This window comes from Argentina silus (genome assembly GCF_951799395.1).
Source record: "Argentina silus genome assembly, chromosome: X".
In the NCBI taxonomy this organism is placed as follows: Eukaryota; Metazoa; Chordata; class Actinopteri; order Argentiniformes; family Argentinidae; genus Argentina; species Argentina silus.
In genome coordinates, this window is record NC_139653.1 from 5509601 (window position 1) to 5526108 (window position 16508).

At 39.2% G+C, this 16508-nt stretch overlaps 3 protein-coding genes across 3 annotated transcripts in view; 2 read left to right on the forward strand and 1 right to left on the reverse strand.

The window, feature by feature from the left end:
* LOC310822882 (zinc finger MIZ domain-containing protein 1-like) overlaps window positions 1-5231 on the forward strand; it is a 127744-nt gene extending 122513 nt beyond the window's left edge. Inside the window, exons 23-25 of the mRNA XM_083695441.1 lie at window positions 135-331; window positions 666-977; window positions 1749-5231. Coding sequence (XP_083551567.1) covers window positions 135-331; window positions 666-977; window positions 1749-1856 — 617 coding nt within the window. The 3' untranslated portion in view covers window positions 1857-5231. The remainder of the gene's footprint in view (window positions 1-134; window positions 332-665; window positions 978-1748) is intronic.
* Window positions 5232-6299: 1068 nt separating this feature from the next.
* ppifa (peptidylprolyl isomerase Fa) lies at window positions 6300-9111 on the forward strand. Its single transcript, XM_083696383.1, has 6 exons — window positions 6300-6499; window positions 6929-6959; window positions 7108-7196; window positions 7305-7401; window positions 8144-8219; window positions 8372-9111. The coding sequence occupies exons 1-6, from the start codon at window positions 6356-6358 to the stop codon at window positions 8505-8507; spliced, it is 573 nt and encodes a 190-aa protein (XP_083552509.1). The 5' UTR covers window positions 6300-6355; the 3' UTR covers window positions 8508-9111.
* Window positions 9112-15774: 6663 nt separating this feature from the next.
* Window positions 15775-16508, reverse strand: part of zcchc24 (zinc finger, CCHC domain containing 24) — a gene marked incomplete at both ends in the record, with an annotated part of 48837 nt that continues 48103 nt past the window's right edge. Inside the window, one exon of the mRNA XM_083694494.1 lies at window positions 15775-15888. Coding sequence (XP_083550620.1) covers window positions 15775-15888 — 114 coding nt within the window. The remainder of the gene's footprint in view (window positions 15889-16508) is intronic.

Genomic DNA, 16508 nt, shown 5'->3' on the forward strand with positions numbered 1-16508 from the left:
TATAATCTTGGGTCAGTTTTGGATGACTTCACTTGCTGCTATAGCATCATTAGGTGTCCCCTAATAAAACCTGCCGCAATGACCTCAGCATTTTAACAAAAAAAAAACTCTCTCCCTCTTTTTTATGCTGCCAGGCAACAGTTACCATGGCCACGGAAACTTTGATTACCCCCACTGTAATCCCTCAAGTGGGGGAGGAGGAGGTGGAGGTGGAGGATGCCTCCCCATGAGTGACTTCATGCACGGCCCCCCCCAACTGTCCCACCCGCCAGAAGGCCCTGGTGGTCTCCTGTCACACGACAAGACCCTGAGTCACGGCATGCCTGACTCTGTAAGTCTGCTACTACTGTACCGTACACCACCATGCTTTCCTTTGGTCTCACTTTATTTGGATAGTCCTTTGTATGTAACTGTTGGATGACCTACGGTATGCTTTTCACTATACATTAAATCTGCAGCCTTGCTCATGTCACCCTAGCTAGAATGTTGTGATATTTAGCAGGTCTTAAAACACATTATCTTTCATTTCACTGTCTTCCTCTTCACCCATCTCTCCCTGCTGTGTCCATATATCCATCTATCCATCCATCCATCCATCCATCCATCCATCTATCCATCCATCCATCCATCCATCCATCTCTCCCTCTCTCTCACTACCTCCGCAGATGTCTCATCATGATCAGTCCCATAATTCCATGCAGCAGAGTTTGCACGCGCCCCCTCACCCCGGCAACCAATCAGGGCCCTTACATCACAGCGCCCAGTCAGGGCAGGTGTTACATCACAGTGGCCAACCATCGCAGCCCCCACGCCAGGCCCCACCTCAGCAGCCGCATCAGCCGCAGCAGCCCCATCAGCCGCAGCAGCCCGGCCAGAACAGTCACCCTCACGGCGATATGAACTTTAACCCCTCCTCGGGGGCCGACGGGCAGACAGGCGGGCAGGCATGCCGGGATATGCATGAGCCCTGCCTGGATGTAAGTGTGCATGGTGACAATGTGCTTTGGGTACCTGTGCTAACTGTTATACGGTATAGCGCATCGGTTAGCTAGCGTTAGCATTATCAGCTATAGCTTCTGTTATTGCTTAAGTCTGTGGTCTGTACTGTATTATTTATTGAAATAATACATTTTATTTATCCTGTTTAGTCTTAATAATATAACATTTGGACCTGGTCCAAGACAGCAGCCAAGGAAAACAATATTTCAGTCAAATCACAAATGTAGACACACATACTGTACATCATAAAGCAAATAACAGAGGCAGACACACTTGCATTACAAACAAGGTACAACCATAACACACTAAAAACATATTAGACATAGATACACCTTAAAGAAATGACAGTTGTAGACATACATACAATGCAATTACACACACAAACATACAGTACAATCATATGCATGTATGCGGCTTGATTTGTTGAGTTTCCATATATTTGTAAGTTGAGGTCTTTAAGAAATGTTCAGGTTAGGGTTAGGGCAAGTGTGTTATTACCTTTGGGAGTGGAAATGGAAAGGAATTTGATTTAAACTAAAGCTGTTCATTCCTCTCTGAGGTAAAGGAGCCTAATGATTTAAATCTCTTCTCTACCTCATATTCATAATCTCTCTCGTCCCCCTCCCTCTCTCTCTCCTACCCCCTTTCTCTCTCTCTCTCTCTCTCTCTCTCTCTCTCTCTCTCTCTCTCTCTCTCTCTCCCTCTCCCTCTCTCTCTCTCTCTCTCTCTCTCTTTCTCTCTCCAAACAGCTGCTACCAGAGCTAGCCAACCCAGATGAGTTACTCTCCTACCTGGACCCTCCTGACATTCCCACCAACAGCAACGATGACCTCCTCTCCCTCTTCGAGAACAACTAAACCCATCATCTTCTTAACCCTCCCCTAGAAATACAGGAGTGAGTGGCTGTGTGTTGGACTATCTGGAGCCCATAGACACTCGGTTGTCCTCCGATGTGACACGTGTGACTGTGATGGCACCCTGGACCACCATCAGCTTCTGATCTTCAACTCTCACCATCAACAGCCATGTTGGCTGGCACTAAAGCGATACTGTATGTCCGGCAAGCGATTCAAGTGAAAACTGTGCAGCTATAACCAGTTTGTGTGTGTATCACACAGTGTGTTGGCTTTTTGTAAAATGTGTAGCACTTTTTATTACTCTTTTTTTATGAAAACAAGATAAATTAATAGGAAAGCAAAAGTTGTCTTGTCTGGGCCGTGTCTCAATCCCCCATTTGAAGTATGTTTTTCTGCGCCCTGAGACCATAGCCTTTGATCCCCTCACCATGTCAGTTTGCACTCGGCATGTTGGAGCCCATCTACTGAGGCACAACAGAAAGCTAACACTACAGCCAGAGCATTTAAAGGAGAAACCAATGTCCACAACCTGCCATCCCAGTCCACATGAGAATCAACACTGCCCTTCTCTCCTCTGTCTGTCACCCAGAAATGTTAACCGTCAACAGCAGCTAGAAGAAGCTGGAAATAATGTAATGTCTCTTCCCAGATTTTATATTATTGTGTGTTCAAACAATGTCAGAAAGAGATGTGTGCAATAAAGAGTTTTTTTGCTCACATTGAAAAATAAGTGTGTGTGTATGCATGAATGTGTGTGAAAGAGTGACGAATGTAGTGTGAGAGAGAGAGCAAAACAGTTTGAGAGTGATTGAATTAAGAGAGAGAGAGAGGGAGAGAGAAAGGGATCGAGAAATAAGAGAGAGAGAGAGAGATTAACAGTCCGTCCCCATTGTAATAGGCCTCAATTTCAGTTCCCTTATGTCTCCCTTTCTTACCCAAGTCTTCCCGGTCCTGCAGGCCTTGTATTGCTCCTGTTACCATGCTGTCATGTGAGGCTGTCTCTCATCAACTGCATAGTCTACCATGTGTATGTGTGCCAATGGCTCAGTTTTATTTTAGCCATTGCATTTTTTTTTTGCATCCAATTTTTATTGGACTTTTTTTTTTAAGAATGTATTGACAATTCTTCGTCATGTATTTTCATTTTTGTCCCACTATGAAATGCTCATTGTTCATAAGAAGATGGCCGTGAGTCACCAAAGTTGTCCCGCCGTTGGCTTTGAAATTCAGTATGTTTAAAAATGGTATTTGTCTATAAGCATCCAGCTATTGAACTGCTCCATATTTTCTAAAGAAATGTGTTGATTTTACTGAATACTCTGTACAGAATTTTGGCCGTCTTCTGAACCTCATGCATGACCCAACAATAGTTTTTAAAGAGATATTGTAAATACCCCTTGTGAATACTTTATAATGGTCATACTGTACAACTGTAGGTGTTATTTGTAACTGGTTGTGTTGTCTTTAACAAGTGTACAGTACTGTACATCTATCAACGACACACACACACACACACCCACACACACACAGACACACACACACACACACACACACACACACACACACAGACACACACACATACACACACACACACACACACACACACACACACACACACAGACACACACACATACACACACACACAGACACACACACATACACACACACACACACACACACACACACACACACACACACACATACCAGCAATGCTAATTTTCAACTGTAAGGTAATAAATCCAAATACCCTCTCACTAGCCTTGCATTTAACACCTGTGTATTGTTGTACTGTATTCCGAATTTGTTTAATCCCACCACAATGCCACAATGGAAAGGAATATATAGAAATTAATTCAGCAAGAGTTATTATTTTTATTAAATGAGAAAAAAGTCATGAAGTGATTTCCTCTTTTAGCAATTGGGTGATATTCAGCCATAAGCCCTCTTCAAGTTAACTGTTTTAACAGAATGTACTGCCGGATTTTGTAGCTAATTTGCCAGCTTTACAAGTCTGTTTTGCTAATGCACAAATGAAGTAGAAACCCTACAATTCATGCTTTAAATATGTTTGGTTATATATTGGGAAAAAGTGACTTCATCTTTTTTTTATTACAATTCTAAATGTGTGAAATGTCCTCGGGATTGTGTTACGGCTCTGCTACAAACTTTGTTTTGTGAACCTTCTTTTGTAACTGAAGGTCGTTTGTCATTGTGTGTATTTTCATCAAATGTTTTATATTGTTTTCCAATTTTAAGTTATTTTTTTTGTTTATATATCCTGTGATTTTATAAGAATTATCATAATTTGGTTTACATTAGAAAAACGTTCTAACAGCAGATGAAATTTATGATGAAAATGATTAATATGTCCTCGTATTTGAGAAGGTAACCAAATCCAGATCAATAGCTGCATATTGTTAGAATCTCCAAAGCTGGTTTGATAACCTGAACACAACACAACTGTTGTGCTGTCAGTTTGTTTGTTTGTTTGTTTGTTTGTTTGTTTGTTTGTTTGTTGACAATGCACTGCCACATTGAGGTATTTGACTCCCCTTACTTTCCTGTATGTAGACACTGTATATGCTTCTACAGTAATGTATCATAACTCTCTGATCACATCTAGAGGTTCTGAGCAGGGAGGAGTCTATGAAAACGCAATGAATATGATTAAATAAAATGGGCCTTAGTTGTAAGACTCCAACCCCTCTATTCTGACACTGAAATGCAAGAGAATGAGGGGGGTCGGGGGTCTAAGGGATGCATGTACATATGTAAATGACACATAGAGACACGCTAACAGAAATGTATTCATTTTCCCAGGGGGGAATGTGCATTGTGTATGTAGAATTTGTAAAGCTTGCAGCTCCTGTCAGAAGAGACTTTGATTTGGGAAAATGAGTGTTTTGACCGCGCCTGTTCATTTAATGTAAAATACTTTATCTACCTCTCCGTACGTACGGGGGGTTGAATGAAAAAAAAGACACATTTGTTTTGCTTTGTGTAATATTAAACTTCTGTGTATTTCTCTATTACCTGTGTACTTTATGAAGGTTCAACAAATGAAAATAATAAAGGCCTTTTTAAGGTATAAATAATTGGGACAAAGGGGACGTGGGACTCTGAATGGGTCCTAACGATTGTTACCAAATTTACAGTTTGTACAATTTTGGCAAATATACAGTTTTTACAATAATTAGGCAAAACATACTATAAAGGTACAATCTAAAGTGATTGCCCCATGAAGTGGCAGTCTTTCTTGTTGTGTACACTATGTACAACCATTTCATATTATAAACAGGTCAGAAGAACAAATTGTGATTTTTAGTCTTGCTAAATTGTATGTAGTTAGATGATGTGACATTCTAATATTTATCTAATAAATATGTATTCAGATTAAACACATGCATTGTGGTCTTGATGTCCTTTAATGTATTTGTATCCATGACTTCAACCACTAGACCGACCCATGGTAGGTACAGGACAAGAATGGATCCATGTAAACAGCAGAGACGTTATCATCGTTAGCATCAAGAAGACATGCTTTGAGCAACTTTCAGGTTGGGTGGCACCAACAAGGATTCACAAATCAAGTTGTAACCGTTAATCCTGTTGTACCAAACTTAAACCTAGTTTAGACTGACCAGGGTTAATTTAAACATGAATTTAATCTCTGTTTAATGTTTTAGTTTAAACCTAGAACAACTTCAATTAGGAGTTAATTTTAAATTGACACTTGAGGTGGGATGGAGCAGTATTCTGCCCTCACTAAGTGTATTGTAAAATGCCTCAGCAAAAGCAGCAATGACAAGAAAGCCCAACACTTTCACCCCAACACTTTCTTTGGTAAACAGCTGGATAGGGCTGGAGAAATGTAACCACTCATAAAATTAATAAACAGAGCTATATGCAAGCGAATCATATTTTGAATCCCACATAGGCCTAGTACTGTATACTATGGGCCATTGACACTAGCAGAGCACAGATTAGTCTTACTATGGCCCATCTTTTGCAATATCTTTTTATTGTTTCCTTCACAAAACATACAAACAGTAAACAATACAAAAGGACAACTGGTTAACAAAGAGGAATCAAAGCAAGCAGATAATAAATCATACATGTTGATTTGTATAATTTTTACAAATAATATAGAATATAAAATAAATAAAAACAAAACAGAACAAAGAAGCAACCCAACCATAAGACAAAACCGATAAAAGACTGTGAGAATGAGAGTGTGTGTGTGTGTGTGTGTGTGTGTGTGTGTGTGTGTGTGTGTGTGTGTTTCTGTGTGTTTATGTGTGTGTGTGTGTGTGTGTGTGTGTGTGTGTGTGTGTGTGTGTGTGTGTGTGTGTGACTATGGGCCATTTTTGATGAAGCTATGCCAGATAGAACCGCTTGGTGGGGGGGGGTACTCGGGTGACGTCATATGTAAACAAACTCAGCTCTCCACAGGCCTGGCACTCTCATAATTTTAAACCCTGCCTGACAACTATGCAACGATGCTGCAAGTGAAAAATCGTATAAAGTACTGTTCTTTGGCGATTGCAGTAGCCAGGCTTTTTTCGTCTGGACCTGTCAAAAACCCCGTTGTGTATTTTGACATCGCAGCAGATGAGGAACCTCTTGGTAGAGTCATCATAGAGGTAGCTAGCTAGCCGCTACCTTGGCTAGCTGTGTACCGTCCTAACCTTGCTCGCAGAGTATCTTACAAGTAAACAGTTAAAATGGCAGACACATCATACATATTGAATGACTGTAAAAATGTATTTCACTGATTGAATAACAGTTGTATTTGACAAGTAGAGTAAGTTAGCTAGCTGTCCTTGCACTGCAGTCTCGTTGCATTATGGATTTCAGGACATACGTCATATCCTCGTATCCATGCCTCATTGTTGACTGAGTTTGTTAGCTATGTATAATCATAGGGTGTCATTTACCATACGATTTCATGTAACTGAGAAGAGGGACATTGTTAGGTCTACTACTTGCTAGCTGTCTCTAGATATATGAAATAATTCTGCATGATGGTATCAGTACACAAATTTGTTCAACCTTATTATTGTGTTTTGCAGCTGAATGCAGATGTTGTCCCCAAAACCGCAGGTAAACTGATGATGTATGTTATGGGACATAGATTTGACCAACATGATTTTGATAATGACAGTAACACAACAGATATTAATTGCCTCTTGTGTTGAGTAGTGTGGAAGTGAGGAGGAAATTCATGAGGTTGTTGTTGTGTGTTGAACAGAGAACTTTAGAGCATTGTGCACTGGGGAGCATGGCTTTGGATATAAAGGATCAGTATTCCACAGGGTGATTCCTGAATTCATGTGTCAGGTAAGTGTGCATGGTGTCACAGGCAGCTACTTACCCTGCTCAACACATGGTAAAATGTTCCTAATTCAGTGTGTGCTGTTGTGTTGTTCCTACGTTTTGGTGCTACAGGGAGGAGATTTCACACATCACAATGGCACCGGAGGGAAGTCCATATATGGGACGAAGTTTAAAGACGAGAACTTCAAACTGAAGCACACTGCTCCAGGTAAATATGTTAATCAGCCTACTCCTCCACCCACATCTCTCGATCTATCATTTCATAATCTTTTCTCTGTATTTTTCTTGTCTTTTTATCCATCTCTCTAATAAACTAAATGTAGTCTACACAGTGTAGGTCTACACACAGTATATGAGTGCATAAGTCATTGGAGTGTGTTGTTATAGCAGCATGTCCACTAGATGGGGCTACTGACTACACAGGCAGACTATTTAGATTTAGTAATTATCAACGAAGTCAATGATCTTCTTTTCAAGCAAGTCCACCATCTATTTATCATAGGATTTATATTTTAATTTATCTTTTGAAAATCCTCATGTTGATAGATGGAGACTTCAGTTTAGTTGTATTTTCTGTTGCATAATACTGGTCTGGATCCAATTATAGTGAGGGAAACAGATCTTACTCAATACAGATGTGTGCTTTGCCCTCATGCAAGCCTTACAGTTCTGTAATGCTGTGGTCTTTATTATTTCCCATATATTCTAAGTCCATTGTCTTAGAGTTCATGATTCACAGTTACAACATTTTGATTTAGTAGGCTGTAACACTTTACAATGTTGTTATCACTGTGTCCTGAATGTTGTAAAGCGCTGTGTCACAAGGTTTGTAATTGGGCCTACTTGTTGTTACACTATACCTGCAATAGTAACCCTAACCATAAGTGAATGAATGTTCACAAACTATTACTAAAAGGCTCATTTGTTTTTATTCTTTCCATTGACCCTAGGTATGTTATCCATGGCAAATTCGGGGCCCAACACCAATGGTTCCCAGTTCTTCATTTGCACAGCTAAAACTGAATGGTAGGCTTTGAAAAATACCACTTTCAACCCTGAAGAATCACTTCATCCCTGTTCAGCACATGCGTGCTTGCGTGTGTGACCTAGTGACTCATCCTCTCTCTCTCTGCGTATGTCTCTCTCTCTCTCTCTCTCTCTCTTTCTCTCTCTCTCAGGCTGGATGGTAAACATGTGGTCTTTGGACAGGTGAAGGACGGCATGGAGGTTGTCTCCAGGATGGAATCCTTTGGTTGTCATGACGGGGGTGTAGTCAAGAAAATCTCCATCACAGACTGTGGGGAGATCAAATAACACACAGGCACACACTCTCTCACACACTCTCACGCACACACACACACACGCATACACGCACACACACACACACACACACACACACACACACACACACACACACATACAGACACACACATATACATACATTCAAATCACAGCAGAATGTGAACCGAGCCTCTTGAAAAAGCCTCAGATTCAAGACTGATTTTTTAAACCTTTTTTATTTTTTATCTTACCCACTAAGAGAACTGTTTTGTGTTCCTCCACTATTTGAAGATTGATTGTCAATAATTGAATGTCTCTCGTTCTCCTGATAATGTGTTCACACACTAACTGTATAACTGTATAATCAATCCAAACCCTCATGATTATCATAACTTTTAATGTTATTTTTATGTATTTATTTCATATATGTAATTAGATAGAGGGGTTTGGAATGAAGGCTTTCCAAAGGTTTAAGGCTGGAGCTGGGCCCTTTGATTCTATATGGCCTTGCCAATAGTTCTGTAAATAGATTCACTGTTCTAATCATCTAATCAATCATTATCTGACTAATCATCTGACTGTGGCATTGGAGATAGACAGGCACACACTGTAAAATAATGTCCATGTTGTACATTTACTGCCAAATAAATCATTGTCAAATTTTGGAAAAGTTTATGTTGGACATTTAATTTCATCCTGTGTGCCACTGTCACGTCACTCCTGCGTGTAGGGCTTCCTGGTAATGAAGCAACATCTTTTTTTAGACACCCCAGACCTTCAACATGACTTCCTCTCCTTCAGAACAGGATGTGACATCATATTGTTGGCTTCCATATATTCTTGAAACCCCCTATACTGGACTATGAACAAAGCTTGCTTGATCAAACTAGAGTTAGAATTACCACACAGAGGAATTCTAATGCATTGGTTATTATTAGCAGATACAAGATTTCATTAACATGTGGTCAAACATTTGCCAAATTGCCTTATTTTCTGACTGTGGATTCATTGTTCTTATCCCATAGTACATAGGTTTAATATCTTGACTTTAAACAGTCTGTAAACCAGAAACTGGGTGGTGCTGCTTATCAAGCTAATACTTTATGAAAGTAAATAATGAAGCAATGTGAAAAGGCAGTCCTCGCTCCTAAATGAAACCATATGCACACTGACCTTCCACCGTTTGTTTGAATTCTCAGATTACATTGTTGCCATAGAGACATTTTAGCCCTACGTAGCTCTGTTTGAGCTAGAGATGTTGTAGCAAACTTGATATAATTTGGGTCCCCACCCTCTTGTGAAGTTTTAGCTATTTGGAATGCGTGTCCAAGATTGTCCATGCATGGAAACATGGCTAGGCAAAAGGTGGCCAGTGTCGAAGCCAACTATGCATGCCTACTCATGCATATAACAATAACATGTTTACAGTCATTAAACATGGATCTATAAATGTTCATGTATATCTTGAACAGAGCATTAGTTGGTGTCCTGCTCTGTAGCCTAGGTTTAAAACTAGCCACAATTTTACTATAAGTGTTAAAACCCAGCACAGCCAGATCTCTCCTCTGTGACTCTGGTCTTTTCAACACTTGTGTGTGACTGTGTGGGCCTCCAGGATGACAGAGAGTAAGGCCTCCCTAAGGCTCTCTCTCCTCCTCCTGGTTCTCTATTACACAGTCCAACTACCCCTCTCCTCTCCAGACCAGTACAGACCATGTTTAAACCATTAAAACCCTTCACATCACTATCCATATACACCTACAAGTAAGCCATGAAGTCTGCAGATGCACTCAGATAAGCTTAGGTCTGAGGAGAACACGCAGTATGTTAACCGGTTGGCATGGACCACAGAAGCACCCATTGCAGTTCGCTGGATACTTACTTATGAACGCCTCATTGTCAATGCTACAGTATTATAAAATATTTACAAGAGCAACAACAGAATCGAGACCGACAAAAAGGTTCTAATTTGATATTTCTTTTATTCATCAAAGACCTAATAGCACTAAAGCACAAAAAGTTTTATTCTTTTTTCTAACTTACAAATAAGGCACATTTTGGAATGCCATTTCATGGACATTGAACAACAGAAGGGTACTTTCCCCACAACTTGCCAACCATACAATCTTTCTTCATTCCAAGCCACCTCTGTGCTTTGTCCAATCAGATTATAGCATTACAATGATCTCACATGTTATACAGACATCAAATAACACAAACATTGATTTCTAATTTACCACATATGTTAAAACATTACATTCAGTAAATATGCATTACTTGGTATACACTATCAGTGAATGATACATTTCATGACTAGTAACAATCAGTTAGAAGATGTTGAGAATGCAAAGAAACAATATGTTGCCAACTATGTTACTGTGCTGAAAATCAAATAAGAATAAATTGCACAAAATAACACTTCTTCATTCAAAACACATGCACATGCAAACTCTACAATAGTTCTTTGTCTCACACACATGCTTAACAGATGAACACTCTTTGATACTAAACAAATAACAACACAACATATCTCAATACTTTAATGTCATGGCTGCTTTAAGCAAACTAGAACTCACAGTTTAATGTGTTTATACAGTGGTGAGTATCAGTCACTAAGATATAAAGATGGTTTCTTCTGCATGTTAACACAATTGAATTATTGCTGACCTTATAAGATCTCAATGACATAGAATTTGAATAACAAAACATTGATAACTATGTTTGGGATTTTCACAATAATGTAATACTTGTATACAAAATGAATCCATGCTATACGAAGGACAGTAACTCATATGCATATTAGTTAAAACACTTGAGAATAATTATAGGTTACATAATAATAATAGTTCTAAGGATAAAACAAAACACAACAAAACACAATGGCTTATAATTGAGTAAGGGAATTAATAATTATGTACCAACTTTTTTAATAATAATCTATGTAGACATCAATATTTCCTTCTTAGTGTCACTTTGTTGCATATTTTATACAAAAAGTGTTGTAAAAAACCTTTCCATAAATATTTCTGTAGGATAAACCCTCAGACAATTGTAAAACATCAAAGAAAAACTCCCAGCTTTGTTTTATTTCTCAGCAATAGGCCCTTTTTCACATAGAAAGCTTCAATATTGCATAACAAAACAAAATAGCTAATATTCCTTAAAAATCATGGCCATCGAATATATACATAAAATAATCATTTGTAAATATATTTGTCAGGGAAATAACTCTTGAGTTGCTTTTTGCAAATTGCTCTAAAAATTTTAACATCTATAAAGTTTTCCAAAATACACATATCTTTCATAGAAAATAACAAATCCATTATGAAAAGGAACAAGACAAGTCAAGTATATGTAATTCAAGACAAAAAAAACACACACACACCCGGAACAGCATTTGTAAAGGTTTTAAATGCCTATCCTTGTAATAACTGCTTCCATTGGCTCCTGCTATGCCAGCTAGAATATGTCTGGACGGAATCTGAAAATGCCACCCTGGGACTGATTAAAACAGGACTGTTCTCACGTTATTAGATACTTTCCTTATATTCTACAACACATGTCATGTGTATTCCTTCTATCTATTCTGACAAACATTATCAAACATCTTAATATTAATTCAGAAGGCATTATTTGGTATCCATGACACCCCACAGCTACACATCATCTACTATCCTGCTACTCTGCTATTGTGAGGAAAATACAACCTAGAGGATCAGAGAAATAGTTCTGATTTGATCAGACTTATAAGAATAATACTATACTCCTGATAGAGAAACAGACCGAAAATATGACAGTACTGAAAATATATTGGATTGATCCCAACATTACCCAGGGAAAAAAGATAATCCTACATCTGCTTCAATTAATGAACAGCAATACCATATCCTACACCTCACTTAAGTCATTGTTTGGTATCCACATATTGTATGTACAGATACACCATTGTCATATACACTAGTGTTGAGTATGTGAATCAATTAGGCTTAAACAGACTAGGATGAGGTCTGCAGCTTTTAGTGCAAAACCCTTCTTGTTAGGCTACTAAATCTAAAATAACATTTTTGTTGATTCCATGACAACAGACTACAGTGTGATTGTTTTTGCCAGCTGGAAATGTAGCTTTAGTTCCTGCTTCCAATTCAACAAATGGTGTCAAGGAAAACAATAGATAGTTTAAACTTTCAGTGCTAATGGGGTAATCATATTGTTTTCCCATCTGTATTCACATCTTGAACCTGCTTTAAACTTGGAAAAACGCTACCCAACATAGTCATTAGAACATTCCAGCTCCAAACCTATTCCAATTTCTCTCTGACTTCAGATGTTCCGAAACATTTTCCCAATGTACAGTATTTCAAAAATATGTTTTCTCTTTACAAGGTACAATTTAAGGTAATAAGGTACAATATGAAATACACAAATATGAATAGAGAACCATGAATACAAATATGGAGAAACAGATTTGTTTCATTTAAAAAAATTAACCTTTCCTTCGAAATGCCATAGTAAACATCTCTTCAGCTTCTCACAAAATAACTATGCTCCAAAAGTATCAACAACCTTCATTTCCAAGACAAAACTATACAAACAAAATGTTAGACCAAAGATATTCTTCAGTCTAGATTCCCCAATTAGTACTTCATGTCTTGCGTAGTGTAAAGATATCTTTGTAAACAGAGGTACATAGATGTGTACCTCCCTTCTGTCAGATATATTGTTTACATTGTGGTAGTAAGTGGTATCAAACAAACATAAACGTAAACTTAATCCATCACCATACTTTCAAAATGTCCTTTGATTAACAAAATACAACCATGTCACAAGTTTAACTCTCCATATTTAGTCATCCTTATAGCCATCCTTGTCTCTTCCACTTTACTTCACTTCTCACTCCCCCAGACTTTCTTTACTACAACCACCTGTTTGACACGTTGTGAAGGGTATAACCCCTTGGAAAAAATATAAGTAAGTTTCACTGTCATACCACTTGGTCAATACAATCTCTACATAAGGCCTTAGACGGTATGAAGCTGTAAGGCCTTAAGACGGTATGAATTTGTACAAGACATCATGGTGCAATAAAATGTGCAGTATTAAAAGTAAAATTGAAACGTATAATGACTACTCATTTCCATATTGGATCAAAAGATTTGCCGGTAAGTGTTCCATCTAAATAACTTCACATATGTCAACCCATAGACAGTTTATAGCAAACACTGTAGGTGTTTGCAAATGCTCACTAGAAATATCTACTAAGTAAAAGCAAGATTACTTAGCCCAAGTTTCCATAAACATTATTGGGTTATTTGCTTATTATACTACGATTCAGAAACTCTGATATGTCAAGCTCCTAAGGAGGAGCATATTCTAGTACTCCAAATAGATATAATTTAAGGCTACTGCATCTTTTTAAAACCCTAAAAAGATAAGAAACAAAAGACTGCATTTCATTTCAAAAGGTTGTTCCATTCCTCCTGCCTTCGCTCACTACCGATCAAGGACATGTCAGTGGACCTTACATATATTTAAGGTCCATTGATCCTTTTATATATTTGCTGTTCCCTACAAGTCCTATTAGATCTGTCAAGAGGAGTGGACAAGGCCACATGGGAGGTCACAACTTTCTGGAATGGAACACAGCCCCCCTATACATCCATAAGGAGTGCCCTGTCCAGAGGGACAGGGAGGCACTGGGTATTGCTGACATACATATAGGATGGAATCATTGGTAAATGGCTATTTTGTCACCACATGACCTCTGTTTTAAGGCAACAGCTATTGACAATCTAAGGATGATTCAATTGCATCTGGCCACAGACATCAGTGGTCAGTGTGATGATGCGTCTAAGTGCGAGGAACCTCTAGCTTCACACCATACACAGAGTTGCGTACTATATATTCATAGACTACTATAACATTTGTAATGCACAGTAATACAGTACATGCTGTTCAATTCACCCCTGCACACAGTAGGCTTATATTGGACTTCGACAACCTGTCTGAGTCACAAAGAAAACAAGAAATGACTGTTTGGAAATACAACTGTCGAAATAAACCTATGACTTGAGAGAATCTACATGAGAGTGGGATATTGGTTAAGTGTAACTGAGCGTCTAGTCTATCATTGCGGAAACTACAGTATTATTGTTATTGCACAGTTGCCTTTGACAAGAGAAAAGCTTGCCTACTTTTGAGTCTTGATCACAACTTAATCATGACTTTCATTGCTCACATAAATGCATAGCATGTGTGTATATGAAACATTAGCCTGTTATCATTGCTGCACTAGATCTAGATTAGGAACAGTTCTATTTCTATTTCTATTTTTTACCTACAGTATTGTACAGTAGTTGCTAAAGACAATTCGGAGGCAGTTACACAACAGTTTGATATTCATACACACACATACATACTACATACACATATATATATATTTATGTCCCAGTTAAATCGATTTCAAATTGCACAACAGACTACAACAAATAAATAGGCCACATGTTAGCTAGGGATGAATGGTGCGTTATCCCTCAGTTAATTCACAGTTAATAAGATGCGCTGTTGACCCAAACATGGCAACGGTGTCAGGGCAGGCGAGCCTTCTTTACATTACCATCACAAGAAGCCCTGTTCTAATACTCAGCACATGGACACACACTTCACTTGGCAGGGAAAACGAAGGCAGAACTCTGTAAACACAAAATCAACAGACCCCAGATAGTGAGGCGATCCAGCGGGACCGATACAGGTGGCAATACTCAAAGTCAGTGACATCATCCATAACACACACACATGGCTAAGACATCAATGAATGATCACTTATGACACACACACATACTTGTGGTAAATGGGGTGACATGGTTTCGAACACACAGGGCCCTATTAGCATTGAATGTATGTACACGCTATGGTTTTGGCAAGTTTTCACTTTTTTAGAAAGAGCACTTTGCGGGTATAAATTCCTCCATATAGAGGTCGGTCCTAAACACGGGTCTATGAATTGCGTTTCTCACTCTTATTCCTAACCTTAACCAAGGAAGAGGATGTATTGGTGGTGGGGGCCGGAGAGGTTTGGGTCAGAGGGAGAAGCAGGGGGATGGACAGGTGATAGGGGAGGCAGGGGTGAGGGACAGGTTGATTGGGGGGGCGAGGGTGAGGGATAGGTGATGGGGGAGACATGGGTGAGGGACAGGTTAATGGAGGGGAGGCGAGGGGGAGAGATAGGTGATGGGGGAGGTGTGGGTGAGGGACAGGTAATAGGGGTAAGGGTGATCAGCTAGGTTCCATTGGTGAAGGGGGATTATTGCACACGGCGGCAGTAGTAGCCCAGGACTTTGCATTTCTCACACAGGTGCTGGGGGTGCTCCTTACTCTGGTCAGACACATCCAGGCCATCCGGCTTCTCTAAAGGACGCTACAGAGAGAAAGAGAGAGAGAGAGAGAGAGAGAGAGAGAGAGAGAGAGAGAGAGAGAGAGAGAGAGAGAGAGAGAATGAGTCACTGAGTCATACACGCACACATGCACGCACAGAGAAATACACCCAACTACCGCATTGAATAAAAAGCAATAATAATATACAACTCTGTGACCCCAACACTCTGTTAGCAATTTGTTTATGACTTGACTCAGCCCATCCCCGCTTTATTCCCATGAGCTTAACCACAATAATAACCATAAAAAGTTCTCAAACCAGGAGTTTACTTTGCATGATTGGTCTCAGACTAACCAATCTCATAGATCTCTCTCTCTTTCTTTCAATCAGAGTGCCACTAAAGAGAAAGTCTGATGATTGAAACCTGTATGGAAATACCACATGCACCACCCTGGGAACGGTCTTCTTGGAAATGGTATGAAGGACGCAGAAAGAGAGAGAGAGCACATCGTTCAGCGCCAATGGTTTTTGGATGTTACTCAAACAATCCCTCAGCAATCATTTGTTTTCCCACCCATTGTTGTAAGTTAGGTTTTTTTATGATAGTGTTATTTCTTCCAGAGGGTCTCTTGGATTGGATTCTTAAATTGGTTTTATAACTG

Coding starts and splice junctions, on each gene's coding strand:
- ppifa (XM_083696383.1), top strand. CDS start 6,356: ATGCTGCAAGTGAAAAATCGTATAAAGTACTGTTCTTTGGCGATTGCA. Junction 6,500..6,928: donor TTGGTAGAGTCATCATAGAG/GTAGCTAGCTAG, acceptor TGTGTTTTGCAG/CTGAATGCAGATGTTGTCCC. Junction 7,402..8,143: donor ACTGAAGCACACTGCTCCAG/GTAAATATGTTA, acceptor CATTGACCCTAG/GTATGTTATCCATGGCAAAT.